Genomic DNA, 13,323 nt, shown 5'->3' with positions numbered 1-13,323 from the left:
CTGAGCTGGAAAGTCGGATTGCTCGGAAGTAAAGAGCAACTGGTTTTGAGAGCGATTTACATGACAAAACAGCACAACAACAAGAGCGCTGACGTTTTATTAAAACACACAGAGGCGGGGGTGGGGGGTGTGGTGGGGGGGTAAACGTTTTCAATTAAAACGCATACTTTCAGATAAAGAGGTGGCGTTTTTGAAAGTTTTCTGAAACGTCTTGAAAGGCTTCAGATCCTCCAGTCAGCCTGCAGTCGGGACTTGGCACAGGGGAGGTTTGCGCGGACGCGTTTTCCGAGGGGCGGAGGGAAGAGCTTCGGAGACTTTGTTTAGCCTTCTGGGCAAAAAAAAAAAGAGAAAAAAAACGATGTTCTCCGGAGCCAATGGGAAGGCAGCATCCACCCTAGGGAACTATAATTAAGTGTTTAACTAGATTGGGCGCTGCCGAAGCGCAAGCAGTACAGCCGAGAGAATTAGCAGCGAGGAGGGCTCTCTGAGGATTTATGCTGCTGGCGCTCAAGGAGAGACGAACCCCATCCGCAGCCGACGGCTCATCTTGACACGAACCGCTCCCCCCCGAAAGAGAGTCTCTTATCTGGACGCTTGTCTGTCTGTTTTCAGGACGGGGGGCGACGCATGATGAGCGGACCGACCTATGAGAAGAAACTATCGAGCATTTTGACCGACCTGCCGGGCTCTATGACTTGTCACCCCGCGTCCAAAGACTCCCCTACGCTGCCGGAGTCCTCCGCCACGGACATGGGTTACTACAGCGGACAGACGACGCACAGCCAGCACGAGTACTACCAGAGCCAGGGCTACACCCAGCCCATGAACCCTTACACGTACCACCAGTTCAACATAAACGGCATGGGGGGCGCGGGCGGCTACCCCACCAAATCCGAATACGCCTATTCCAACTCCTACCGGCAATACGGACATTATAACAGAGAGCTACAGACGCCACCCCAGGATATAGGTAAGGCTTCACCACCCCGAGAGCTGAGATCAGCCTCTGGGTCCGTGCTGGTGTGGTTCTGGCGAGGAGACGGCGACCCGTGGGCTCGGGTGGGACTGACAGCGGAATGACGCGGACGCGGTCCCACAGAGACTTCACCGCGTCCGTCTCTCGGCACCCCTCTGCGTCTCCGGGTTTTGGGGTCCAGTGTTCTCCCCGCCGAGACAACTCCGGGGCGAGAATCGTAGCGTTGGAAGTCCGTGCTTAGTCACGTTATCAGGCACTGGAAGGGAAATGCGTGCGTGTCTGGAATCGTGAATTAAATCGTGCGTTCGCAACGGGAGATGCGTTTACCTGGATAGCCCAGCGCACCTGCCTCTCCCAGCCTGTAGAGTCTGGGGCTGAGACACGGGGCTCTGTCCCCGGACAGCGACTCGGAGAGTCTCTCCCAGACCCCGGGGACAAGCCCTGTAACTCCTACCGGACCAACCCCAACAGTCTTAAGATGTTCTCACTGTGACACTGATTCAGGAGCGATTTAAAAAAAACAAAACGCCGTTAGCCCTTCACAACTCTTTCAGGCTGATCATATTACACATCCTGAAAGCAACGATACTGAGCTGAGTTGAGAATCGAATAGACGAAAATACTGGACTCTGCCCGGAACAGTAAAAAAAAAAAACAGTGACAATTTGTTTTGACGCTGTTGTGGGTTTAATTTTTATTTGGCTTATTTTATTATACAATAAAACGTTCACGCTCCAGGTTTACAGGCGGTGAAGAAAAATGTAATCCTCTTGTTTTTTCGAATTTTGTTGCTAGAGCTCCGATGTACGCAGAAATTTCACCAAAAGAAATGAAACTAAATTTGAAACAAAAAACAATACTGTATAAAAAAAAAACTGTGCGCACTAGTGTACTGAACCTTAGAATAAATAGGTCCACAAATCTTGCTGTTGAATGATATAATTGGTCTCTCCCGGTGTATGTTGACTGTTTTTGTAAAAATTTCAAACTGAGTTAAGAAGCGAAGACCAGCCCAGTAACTGAACATTTTTATCGTTTTTAAAGGTTTTAAACACGAATCATGTGTTTAGAAAAAATACTCTGCCTCACTGTTAGGAAGAAGTACTAATACTAACTACAATTTAGTACAATTCCTAATACTACAGTATCTAATTTAATACTGCAGCTCCTTGTAATTACAAATGTATGACTATTGTGAATCCAGATTTTTTTTATTTTAAAAAAGAAATCGAAAATAAACGAAGTTGAAATGTACGAACTCAGGCGAGTTTGCTCGGCGTTTTATCTGCAAGTCTCTATTAAAAAAGAAGTGGAAATCTGCAGAATTAAAACACCCTCGCCGGCCGACAGAGCAAGCCTTTCCTTGATGACAAGCCCTGATCGTCATTGTAATGAAAATGTGATCTCGATTGTCTTATCCAATGAGTAATTCACTACAATAGCTTATTATAATGATGATGATGATTAGTGTTGTTTGGAATGCGGAGATGGTCTGAACAAGCCTTTATCGCGACATACAGGGAAGACCTCGACAGCAGCGCATCCCGTAGGCAGCTGTCGCGACATGTATCGAACAGACCACAATCGCCGACACAGACGTTTTCTCTCCGCGAAACGCAAATCTCGATTCAAAGTCAGGTCGTGTTTGGAAAAATCAGTCACCCGGGCCGAGCCAGGAGCGACACGAACGCGATTTCGGGCTTCCGGGGGGCTCGGGGAGCCGGCGAAAAGCGTCCTTTCTGGCCTTTTCTGCAATACGGCGACCGCACACCGACGGCTGTTCTCCAGCCAGCCCAGCGAGTTTTATGTGGATATGCTGTGTAACTTTATTGAGTGAATGTGTGCTACAGCTGTTTCAATTGAGAGGCAATTATTTTTTCATGGTTTTGTCCCCCTCCCAAATATAGAGCAAAGGGAACAGGCGAAGGAGAACGTGCCTTGCGTTTCAGGAAACGTTACCGAAAGCGCGAAATAAGAACAGTAACTGACGAGTGAAACGTGTTCATCCCTCCCAGTTTCCTGCCTTCGGTCATCTGCGTTCTTCACAATACGATCACATTGTGCTGGGTCCTTCCCAACTGCATCTGTCCCCAACACTAACCCCCCCTCTCTCTCTCTCTCCCCCTTCTCCAGTCAAAGAGGAGCCCGAACCCGAGGTTCGGATGGTGAACGGAAAACCGAAGAAGATCCGCAAACCCCGCACCATCTACTCCAGCTACCAGCTCGCCGCCCTCCAGCGCCGCTTCCAGAAGGCGCAGTACCTGGCCCTGCCGGAGCGGGCGGAGCTGGCCGCGCAGCTCGGCCTGACCCAGACTCAGGTGAGCACGACCACAGACGCGCGTCGGCCCGTTTCCACGCCGAGTGGGGGAGGGCGAACGCCAATCGCGGCGACGGGGGTAGTCTTCTGCTTATTCTTCACCTAAAATCCTCATTTAAAAAGATCTCTGCGAGTGGTGACGGAGAACAGCTGAAATAAGATTTTAAAACCACGACGACGTTATGCCCATTTTAATAGCTCCAGTGCGATTCACGGAGTTGGGGGAGGTAAAAAGTTCCTTCTGCGTTTGTAACCGTGTGGAATTTCAGTTGCAAACCGCACGATTTGTTTTTACGTCCCTCCAGTGAAGTGCTGGCCGGGATTATAAAGCTTTCGGCCCTGCTGGAAGAATCAAGGACCGACCCGCGCACAGGCCGGGCTTCTCATCACACTGCTCTCTCTGCCTTGTGACAACTAGGGTCGTCATTACCAGATGAGAATCACACGGAAAGAAATGGTCAATTCGGGCTTTGAGCATATGTTAGAGCCCTGAGCTGAAGCCTATAAAACTACTGCAACCATAAAAACGGTCAGAATTAAAATGACCTCTGATCGGTTCGGATATCCGTATTCAGATATTGTGACCACAAGCAACAATATAAAAAAACGCGTGGGTATTAGTTCAGTTCCGATTAAATCCTATCAGTACTATTTCGTATCATTTAGGTATTTTTTTTATTTAAACGATTTAAAGAACTAATCAAAATGTCTATATTATACTCGGCGTATGACTGTTTAAACGGGTCATTTCGAGAGCGTACTTTAAACAAATATTCTTCTGCTAGTAGCTTCACCAGAAATTACACTAAAGAAGCGTGTTTGGATGTTTCAGTTGGAAATATCATTTGGGTTGCAATTTGATCTCATAATTGGATACTTATTATGAGGACTCTAATTAGATCAGCCGCAGAGTGGTAAAAAAAGGTACCAAACGAATTATTAACTACTTCTGAAAGGGACATTCATATTTCCATCAAACTATATCATTTTAACAGTTACATCTCATTTTCAAATGATTTTAAAGCACAAGAACCTCCACTGTATTTTCCGAAAGGTTTTTTAAGCGCATCGGTGACTAAATATGATTGTCAGCACAATCCTGACTGACAATAAAAAAAAATTATATATATATGATTATAATTTACCTTTTGGGAAATTAATTTACATATTTCCTATAGCTGTTTTTAGTTAGAAATAACGGCTCATGTACATACTGTAAAAAAAATTAAAAAACATTTTTACTGTGATGTAAAGAAAACCATCTTCGCTGGCTGTTTTATTTTTTGTTCGTTTCGTGCAGCTCTTTACAATTATTGGAGCGAATTCGCGGTTTTAAACCCTGAAATCGTGCGCGACCAGCCGCTGTTTTTGCTAAAATCCGTTTCGCTTGCGTTTTCTTTTTTACAGGTGAAAATCTGGTTTCAGAACCGAAGGTCCAAGTTCAAGAAGCTGTACAAGAACGGGGAGGTCCCCCTGGAACACAGCCCCAACGCCAGCGACTCGATGGCCTGCAACTCCCCGCCCTCCCCCGCCGTCTGGGACAGTAACTCTCACCCCAACCCCGCCACTAGGGGGCAGCTACAGCAGGCGCCCCTCAGCTCCTCGCCCACCTACATGGAAGAGTACAGCAATCACTGGTACCAGCAGGGCTCGAACCTACAGCACCCGGCCTCCGTCCACCACACTCCGCCGACGCAAGCTATGGGAGCGGTGTATTAAAAAAAAAAAAAGACTGCGGCCGTAATTTAAAATCGAGAAGAGACTGAAAACCAGCCAGCTCATTTCTTCACCCTCATTATGATTTCAATTCCGCCCCCCCTATCACTTTATCAGACGAACTCCGACATAAGCTGACGTTATCGGGAGTACCCACGATGTACGAGTGTTTTTTTTCCCCCTTCTTCTTTTTGTTCTGTTGCTTAAAGAAATGACAGGAAAAAAAAAAACATTCTTGAAAGGCCAGGAGAGACATTACTGTAACCCATACAACTTCACCCTTCAAGACATCTTTTATTTCCGAGCACACATCTCCCCTGTCACTTCTCCGCTCTTGAAAATGTATTATCTCCACAAAGTATGGAACGCGGTTTTTAAATTATTGTTTTTTTTATTGGCTTCTTTTCTTGGTAAGCATTAAACCCATCTTAGGTATAATTAAACCAAAATGAAAAAATAAGATAATAGGTTCAAAAAACGACACATTTAAAAGCATTAAAACAGAGATGTAACCATGTTTTGAATCTCAGGTTATTATTTATATATTTTGTACAAAAAATAAATGTCTAAGATGTACATAAATTCATTTGTTTTGTATTAAAAAAACCACTAAAACCATATTGATCTTGCAATAAGATTGCACTATGGTACCCAAAGCCTTAAAACACAAATGTAAGTAGCTGTAATTATTATTATTATTATAATTATTGTTAGTCTGTGGCAAGAATGTTAATAAATATGACTTAGAACTGAATTTCATCTATGTAACTTTTGTGAATTGTCTCAAAGTACAAATGATATTTGTTGAAGAGGAGCTTATGGGAGGATATTCCACTTAAAGAGTTTAATTCTATTCTAATTTATTTTCAACACCTAAGAAAGGCTGTACTGGACCAGATGTGTGAACGCACAGAGCAATTCAAAACGGATCTGAAATAATCGGTTAGCATGAGAGAAGATGAGACAGATTTGTTATTAGATTATTTAATTTAATTCTCAGATGAGGCATGTACACCTACTTCATCTGTTAATTTTACTTTCTGAAAAGCGTGGAGGTCATAAGCAAGCCCACAATGCATTCTTTTAAAAAAGGATTTGTTGAAACTAATTTTTTTGCCACTGCCAAAAGAATTGCGATGGCATTACTTGGTCAAGAGAGGAGACCTGTATTCAAGAGGAAGGGGGCAGATAAAAAACAAAAAAAGTGAGACAGATCGGGCCTCTAACAAGGGCCTGATGTGATGGTAAATGAAGACCAACCCCCCAAAACCGGGCACAAACTAGAAATGTAGACCCTTTCCCCGTGTTCGGGCTTGTGGCAAGGAAGGGGTTAAGTCCGCCAGCTGCCCTGCCTGCCTGCCTGCAGCTCCGAGAGTCGGCCCCAGTCTGGTTTCAGGGCTGCGTGCAAAGGGGGCCGTAGGAGGCGACAGGCAAGCAGACATGGTGGAGACACTGAGTTTTATTAGTATTCTGTTGCCAGATAATGAGAAAGAGAAAGAAGGCAGAGAGAGAGAGAGCTCAGACTCTGCAGGAGCAGTTCTGTTGCCTGAGGACACTAGCAGGCTGCAAGCGCAAATACCGAACAAGAGCATCAAAAAAAGAAAAAAAAAATGCAATTCTAAAGCTGTCAGTCTTTTCAGTAACACTATACTGTAATTTAACCCGTTGTATTCTGAGACTTTGCATGCCTGTAACTTCTGAAAATATAAAAGCCATTACTGGTGCTTATTCAGGTTAGGTTAGACATAGCATAGGTGTTGTGTACTGGACTTGCCGTTACCCAGAAAGCCCTGCTTCGCCAGCGTCTGTGTTTAGCGCTGTGGGCCGGTCCCTGTCTATTGATCCTGTGAAGTTTCTGGAACAGTGAGAGATACTGTGTTCGGGCTAAAACGCTGGAAACGGTCTCATCACAGAGTCCCACCAAGAACTGGATTACAAATGGTTTGTCGGGAATTCCCACAAAGCTGAAATATAATAAATTCTGCAGACACTCAGAAGCCACTCGTGTTTCATGTGGGATTTGCATTTCTTCTAGGATCAGAGGGAAACAGTTGCTCCCAGGACAGAGGCTATTCCACTAGGACTCCTCCACAAACAGGCTGCAGAAGACATTCTCTCACTCGGACGCATGTCCACACATCTTCCTCTGATCGACTTGCCACCAGAATTTAGTTCCTTTTCACATAAAAAGTACCGACCTGCTCAGCAAAAATAAATCTCTTTCAAGTCAATTCTCAGGCTTACCCATTTCACTACTTGCAGATGTGTTCCTACTAACATTCCCATTTTTAAAGCCAGATTTTTAAAACGAATGAAGGCAAACCGAAATGCTAGACTGGGCTCTCTTTCAGAGCTTTCTGGTCAAGTTCAAAACCCAGCACTCAGATCTGACCTCAGTTTTGACAAAGTAGGTCTCTCTACTGTACATTAACATACATAGGTGCAGATTTGTTCACTTTCTGCATGTTTGAAAGATCTTAAACATAAATTTCCGCTTTGGGGCTACGTTAAGACACGACAGCCTAAATTGGTTTTAAATTGAACTATTCAAGGACATGTCACTGGTTGCTTTAAGTTCAACAAATAAAGTAAAACAAACACAGAGCAAAGACGTCCGAGATCAGGCCCCGAGCCCTCGTAGAGAAGTCTTTGTATACGCAGGTTGGCCTTTAGGAAACCAGGCAGGATGGGGAAAGGCGAGGCTGCAGTTTGCACGGCCCGTTGCAGCACAGACAGCTCGACACCGAGCGAGCAGAACCGTCCTCCGACGCCCATCAGCTGCAGGAGGTGACCGGTGGGACCCTGCGCCTTACTGTCCAATCTCCGGGGAACCACACCCACAGGACACGGAGCACCAGCCCTCTGCCCGGGTCCTTCGCCGCTCGCTCGGGGGACAGGCCTGCAGGCTCGTTTGTTTTGACCGCTCTGTGGAAGGCGTCCAAGCACCAACAAGGAACTCGTCAGAGGGGCAGCGCAGGGAAAGTGGGATAATGAATGAGAACAGGTGTGACTGGAAACCGTGAAGTCTTAATCTGTATTGTCTGGGAAAACGCGAGGCGGCCCAACATGACACACTACTGCCTTGGCTAACGACTTGCGTTGGGGCGTTTGTGGGGGGTTTTTCCTACAGCTGTGGGGTCTCAGTTCTGGCTGCGTGTTGTGATGCGTTTTACTCTCTCGTTGTGGTGGGTGGGGGTTCAGTACCGACAACGGCCTCTGTTCTTTCGCGCCCCTTCTTTTATTGCCCACTCTCTCCCACAAAGTCGCTGCGCCAGTGAACCCCGAAAAGCCCTGCTCTCCCTCCCAGACCACCTGCTCTCTGCTCAAGCAGGATGACGCGTTTCTGATCTGGTCCTACGAACCCCGGTGAAGACTAGTAAATCGCATTCAGATAAGGACAGAGGACCGCTGGGCATCGCAGAACACCGACTAGCCAGGGTCACAGTGGGGCACTGGCCCGTGTGGGTATATATATAGGAACAGGGGTCAGCCCACAGCAGGGACAGACGGGAACTGAGCACTGGTCACTGGTGGAGGAAGCATCTTGCTCAAACTAACTGGGAAAACTGGGACAAGGTGCAAATCTGCCATGGTGTCCCATGGAGGCTGAGTGGGACAGGAGAGGATCCCAGGATGACGTTGGGGGTCCGAGGCTCTGGAATTGCATTCCCACTGTAATCCCAGAACGGCACATAGTGCAACAGCCCACTAGACAGGTCACCAGGGCGGGCTGAGGTCAGGGCCTGCTTCCACACGGTGGGCTCTTTTTCCAGCTGGATGCCTTTATTGACGAGGAGAAGAGGAAAAAGTGGGTTTTGCCCTGAAGCCTCACTCGGAGGATGTTCCTCTCTCCCATAAATGATATTAATAACGGCAACACATCCATAACCAGAACTACAGCCTGGCTTCGGGTCAAGTCTCTGGTCTGTAACGCATCTTTTATTCATTTTGTAAGGTCTGTTTACAACTCAGCTTGTATTAGACGCATTATAAGGACAATTCCTGTGGCCTTTCAACACGCCGGAGCGATGGGAAGACACGGGCGGCCGGGGAGCGCTCAGCTCGTGAGAACGGGCCTGTGACGTCATGAGCTCGCGTCGCCAAAGCCACGTGCAGTCAGCGGGCGTGCTTGACAACAGCGCGGGCACAGGCCGGCAACGAACAAACACGGAGCAAAAATGTCAAACATTTTCTGCCTTATTGTAGTAAGCTTTTATTTGTGTTAACGACGTGACTCACTTGGGTGAGTTTCATACATCATACATGAAAGTGCCAAGCGTGTCCTCGGGCGCAAATATTCATTTAGCTTATTTATGTACATAACGAGACAAATTATGCAGACCAACGTTTAATGAATAAATTAAAATCAAACAAATTAACAAAAAATACCGCAACGGCAGAAGATGATCGTGAAAGGTGCAGTTAGGGTTCAATTTAAATTCGCAAATCGTTGCGACGGTAGCAGAAACTAGATACTAGATTTTCCGGATGGTTCAAAAACAAACTAAAAAAAAAATAATCGAAAAGTCTACAAATATCATGGCACAACTGTTTGATGAAAGGTGTGCTGTATTTTTTAGTCGCCGATGAAAGTTTGTGCTACTACTACTACTACTACTACTACTAATAAATAAATGCAGAATTGTAAAAACGACGACAAGAATAACAAGAATAATAATTAACAATACAACTACTACTAATAGCTGCGCCAAGACAGTTCTTTAAGAAAAGGCGGCCGCACAGCTCCGCGTGCAGCGCGTGTTTCTTGGCAACCGCGCGAGCCCCGGGCGCAGGAGAGCGGGTGACGACCTGAACCGGCTGGGCGCGTCCCGCGAGCGAGCCAGCACAGCGACACGCGGCAGCTCAACAGAAACCGGCCCCCGCCAGTCCCGTGAACCCCCACCCCTCGGACCGGAGGCCCTTAGCGCCGCTCTGAAGAGTTGGAGGGGGGTGGAAGAGGTCGGGGCTTTACTCGCACGGTTAGCGTGATTACGACTTTCCTTAAACGCGAAATAGAAAGATGAATTGCCGGGAAAAATAATCTGAAAACCCCAACAAAAACGACACACTTAAATCTCTGGAGCACTTTATGTGTAAAACTGAGTCAGGGCCCCTGGTCTCCTACCGGACAGGTGTGAGACCAGGAAAAACCTTTCGCAATTTTACCTAGAGCTGCTCGTCTCTTCTCCCCCCCCCAAAAAAAAATAAAAAAATAATCAAAACCCTCAGCAGCGCGTTAACCCCTCTCCTCCATCCTCGGGCCGCGGCTGGCTGCTCGCTCACAGGGTCCAGGGCCGAATCTCCCGAGGCGCGGCAGCTGCGCGCATACCTGCCGGCCCGGCCTGTCGCCGCGCATTTTGCGCTGTTTTGCCCCGACAAAGAATGTCGTTAGTGAAACAAAGAGCCCGTTCTGCTCTTTTTCCAATGCGCTGTCAAGACGCATAACTGGCAAAAGCTAACAGCTGTTAATGAATGTACTTCTGCTGCTTGGAGAGACACCAGAGGATGGGGAGGAAACGCACAGGAATGCACACACACACACGCTCCTTGCCTCGATGCGGGAGCCTGCGTACCGGACTAATTGGTGCCAGGGTGTACAGTAATGACTGCATTCATATTAAACCACACAAAATACTAATTTGCTTACTTAACCAGCTAATGTCGCCGGGCCACGCGTCTCCAGCCCGGTACTTCCAGACGCCCGGTTGCTCTGCAGGGTCAGGTGTATATGATCAGGCAGAGGCGCGTCTGAGAGGGACACGGCCCGAGGACCGAAGATGACGTCACGGAGCCAGCCTGGAATGTGGCGATTACGTCCCGGCACGTCCACGGGAAAACAATTAAGCAGGTGCCGGATTTTCCAGGTGGCGGAAACAAAGCAAGGTAGTCCACGTGTTTAAGGACAGCGCGGAAGGGTTTTGTTCATCCAACAATAGGAGCTGTAACTATCCCGACCATCATTCCGAACACATTCCCTAAACCAGCAGTTCTCTCATCCCGGGTGCGCCCCCCAGCGGTGCCAGTAACCGACTTGGACATTCCTTTGCGCTCAGGCCTTGGGTTCAAAATCCCACCTCTCCCCGATACATAATGCGATTTCCAACAACCTCGGGACGGAGGAGGTCACGCAGCCTCGCCTATGCCGCTAGAAAATCGTTCACCCGTTAATTCTCATTCCAAAAAAAAAACTCTAAAAAGGCAATCAATTTCTAACGAGTCGAAGCTGGGGTTCCTCGGGCTCTCGGAGTCGTGGAGGCTTCCTCACGAATACGAAGGTCTTTTTGTGTGTTCGATCCCCGCAAGACCTACAGCGACCGCCAGCGACTCTGGGCAGCGGGAGCGAGTGCAGCTCACTGCTGAGGCCGCAGGTAGACAGCTCAGGTAATCAGGGCCTGCCACCCGGGCGACTCGAGTCCCACCGCCCTGGCGAGACGCGCCAGTTACTGCCCATCGACCGCTGAACGGACAGACGCGCCCAGGATCAAGGGAAGATAACGATCTTCTACGCGCGTCTAAACTTCATAAACCCGAACCCAGTCGCACTGTTTTACAGAACCTGCTACGACACGGTTCCTTTCTATAACTACTACAGCACTGAAGTGCTCCGGTCAGGCCGTGAGCCTCGTTTGCAAACCTTTTAGTCAATCTGGGGTCGGGCGTTTCTTCCGTCACTTTCAAGCATACGGTTGGACGCAAAAGTTCGGGCACCCCTGGCCAAATTACACGTTTTGTTGATTTTCTAAGTGAAAAGAAGTTCACGCAACCTCTGCGGCGAACACACTTAAACTTGACAGATGTCTGCAAATGTTTAAGGCACTAAGGTTACTATTTATTTGCTGAATTTAACAAAAATAAACGAAAAAGGTCTCTGGCGTAAAAGGTGCGCTGTCCCAAGACGTAATCGTGCGTGAAAATCTTAAAACCGAATAATCGTGTCGCCGCGGCTCCGTGGCGCCCCAGGTCCTTGCCGAAGCCCCGCACACGCGTGGGGAGTGGGCTTGGAGTCAGGTGGAGCAGGCAGACCGGGGTCCCCCGCGCCAGCGTCCTTCATGGGGAAAAGGGGGGCTCTGCTATTCTTTATTACTGTCGCTTGCACCCGACACCGCGCGGCTAGCCTGCTGTAAGGGCTCCGCAGCCGTCTCTCCGCCTGGCCTTTCCAGTTCCGACCCGGAGCCCCTTCCCCCCGAGAGCTCGGGAGTCGTGGATCCCATCCCGTCTTCCCGGAAAACAGGATGAAACGTTTCATTTCAAATCTGCAAAAGTCCATTCAGGAACGTACACCGTAAAAAAAACGCATACTTAACGCCGCAGAAAACGGGTTCTCTTAAGGCGAAATGTGTCTAGAAAGCATAGCTAGCATCGCTCAGGGACTAGCTAAAGATTAGAGTCTTGAATTAGTAACTATATATCATTTGTAGAGATAGCCATCTCAAAGCCCTTATAATATTACAACATGCTTTAAAGTAATTACTGTCTGTCATCGGTTTCCTGACTGTTTACAAACGGTGCCGAAGTTACAAAAGAGCACACTTAGCAGCTACTGCCGAGCTCATTCATCCATCCAATAGGGCTTTTAATGTCAAAATACGGAACGCATATGTAAAAAGAATAACATTAAAATATGTCAATCTCTAGAGAAGGGATGGGGTATTAACAGGACTTTGGGATTGCCTTCAATATCCCATAGTTTTGCTTAATCCAAAAACGCCGTTACCATGGACACCTCCGCAAAACCACAATGCCTCCTTTTCTGAAGACTTAGATATGGTTCTCATTATGAAAAATGTGAGACTTTGGGGAAAATAGGCTACTGTTGTAGATTGGTTTAATCTGCGCCTAAAACGATCTGTCTGTCCTTGGTATGAAATTATGACCCGCAGAGGCGAAGCTATAATAAAGGCCGCAGAACCCATTCTGTAACAAGTCTCTCGCTGAAATCACATGAGACCGAGACCGCTAATGCGGAGGTTCAGATCGCAGCAGATGGACCACCGGGCACTAACCCGCCCCCGCCCCCCCCGCCACTGCGTGGGTATCAGACCGCTCTGGACCAACGGAGAGAATCGGAAGGCAGATTCACACCGATGTCTTCTCCACGCAGGAACCGGCTTTACGCCTTCTGTCACTCCTGTAACAGGATGTGTGATATTATCCCACAGCATCACGCGCAGCGAGAAGCAGAGGACAAGACTTATTGCTTCAGGAAGGGGAAAATAATCACGTATTTCTCTCGCATTAAACTCATACGGTCCAACCAGCATCCCATACGTCAATGAAAGACGGAGACAGCGTGTGTTTTCAGAGGGGGTAGAGT

At 47.7% G+C, this 13,323-nt stretch overlaps 1 protein-coding gene across 1 annotated transcript; it reads left to right on the top strand.

Annotated features, from left to right (window-relative positions):
- The first annotated feature begins 299 nt into the window (after positions 1 to 299).
- Positions 300 to 5,108, top strand: dlx3b (distal-less homeobox 3b). The gene is made up of 3 exons (XM_006638301.3): positions 300 to 970; positions 3,110 to 3,294; positions 4,701 to 5,108. Exons 1-3 carry the CDS (start codon positions 628 to 630, stop codon positions 5,010 to 5,012), a joined length of 840 nt encoding a protein of 279 aa, XP_006638364.1. The 5' UTR covers positions 300 to 627; the 3' UTR covers positions 5,013 to 5,108.
- Positions 5,109 to 13,323: the final 8,215 nt, after the last annotated feature.

This window comes from Lepisosteus oculatus, chromosome 28, assembly GCF_040954835.1.
Source record: "Lepisosteus oculatus isolate fLepOcu1 chromosome 28, fLepOcu1.hap2, whole genome shotgun sequence".
Taxonomy (NCBI): domain Eukaryota; kingdom Metazoa; phylum Chordata; class Actinopteri; order Semionotiformes; family Lepisosteidae; genus Lepisosteus; species Lepisosteus oculatus.
The sequence above is the reverse complement of the archived record's forward strand: the minus strand, read 5'-3'. Positions and strand labels throughout refer to the sequence as shown.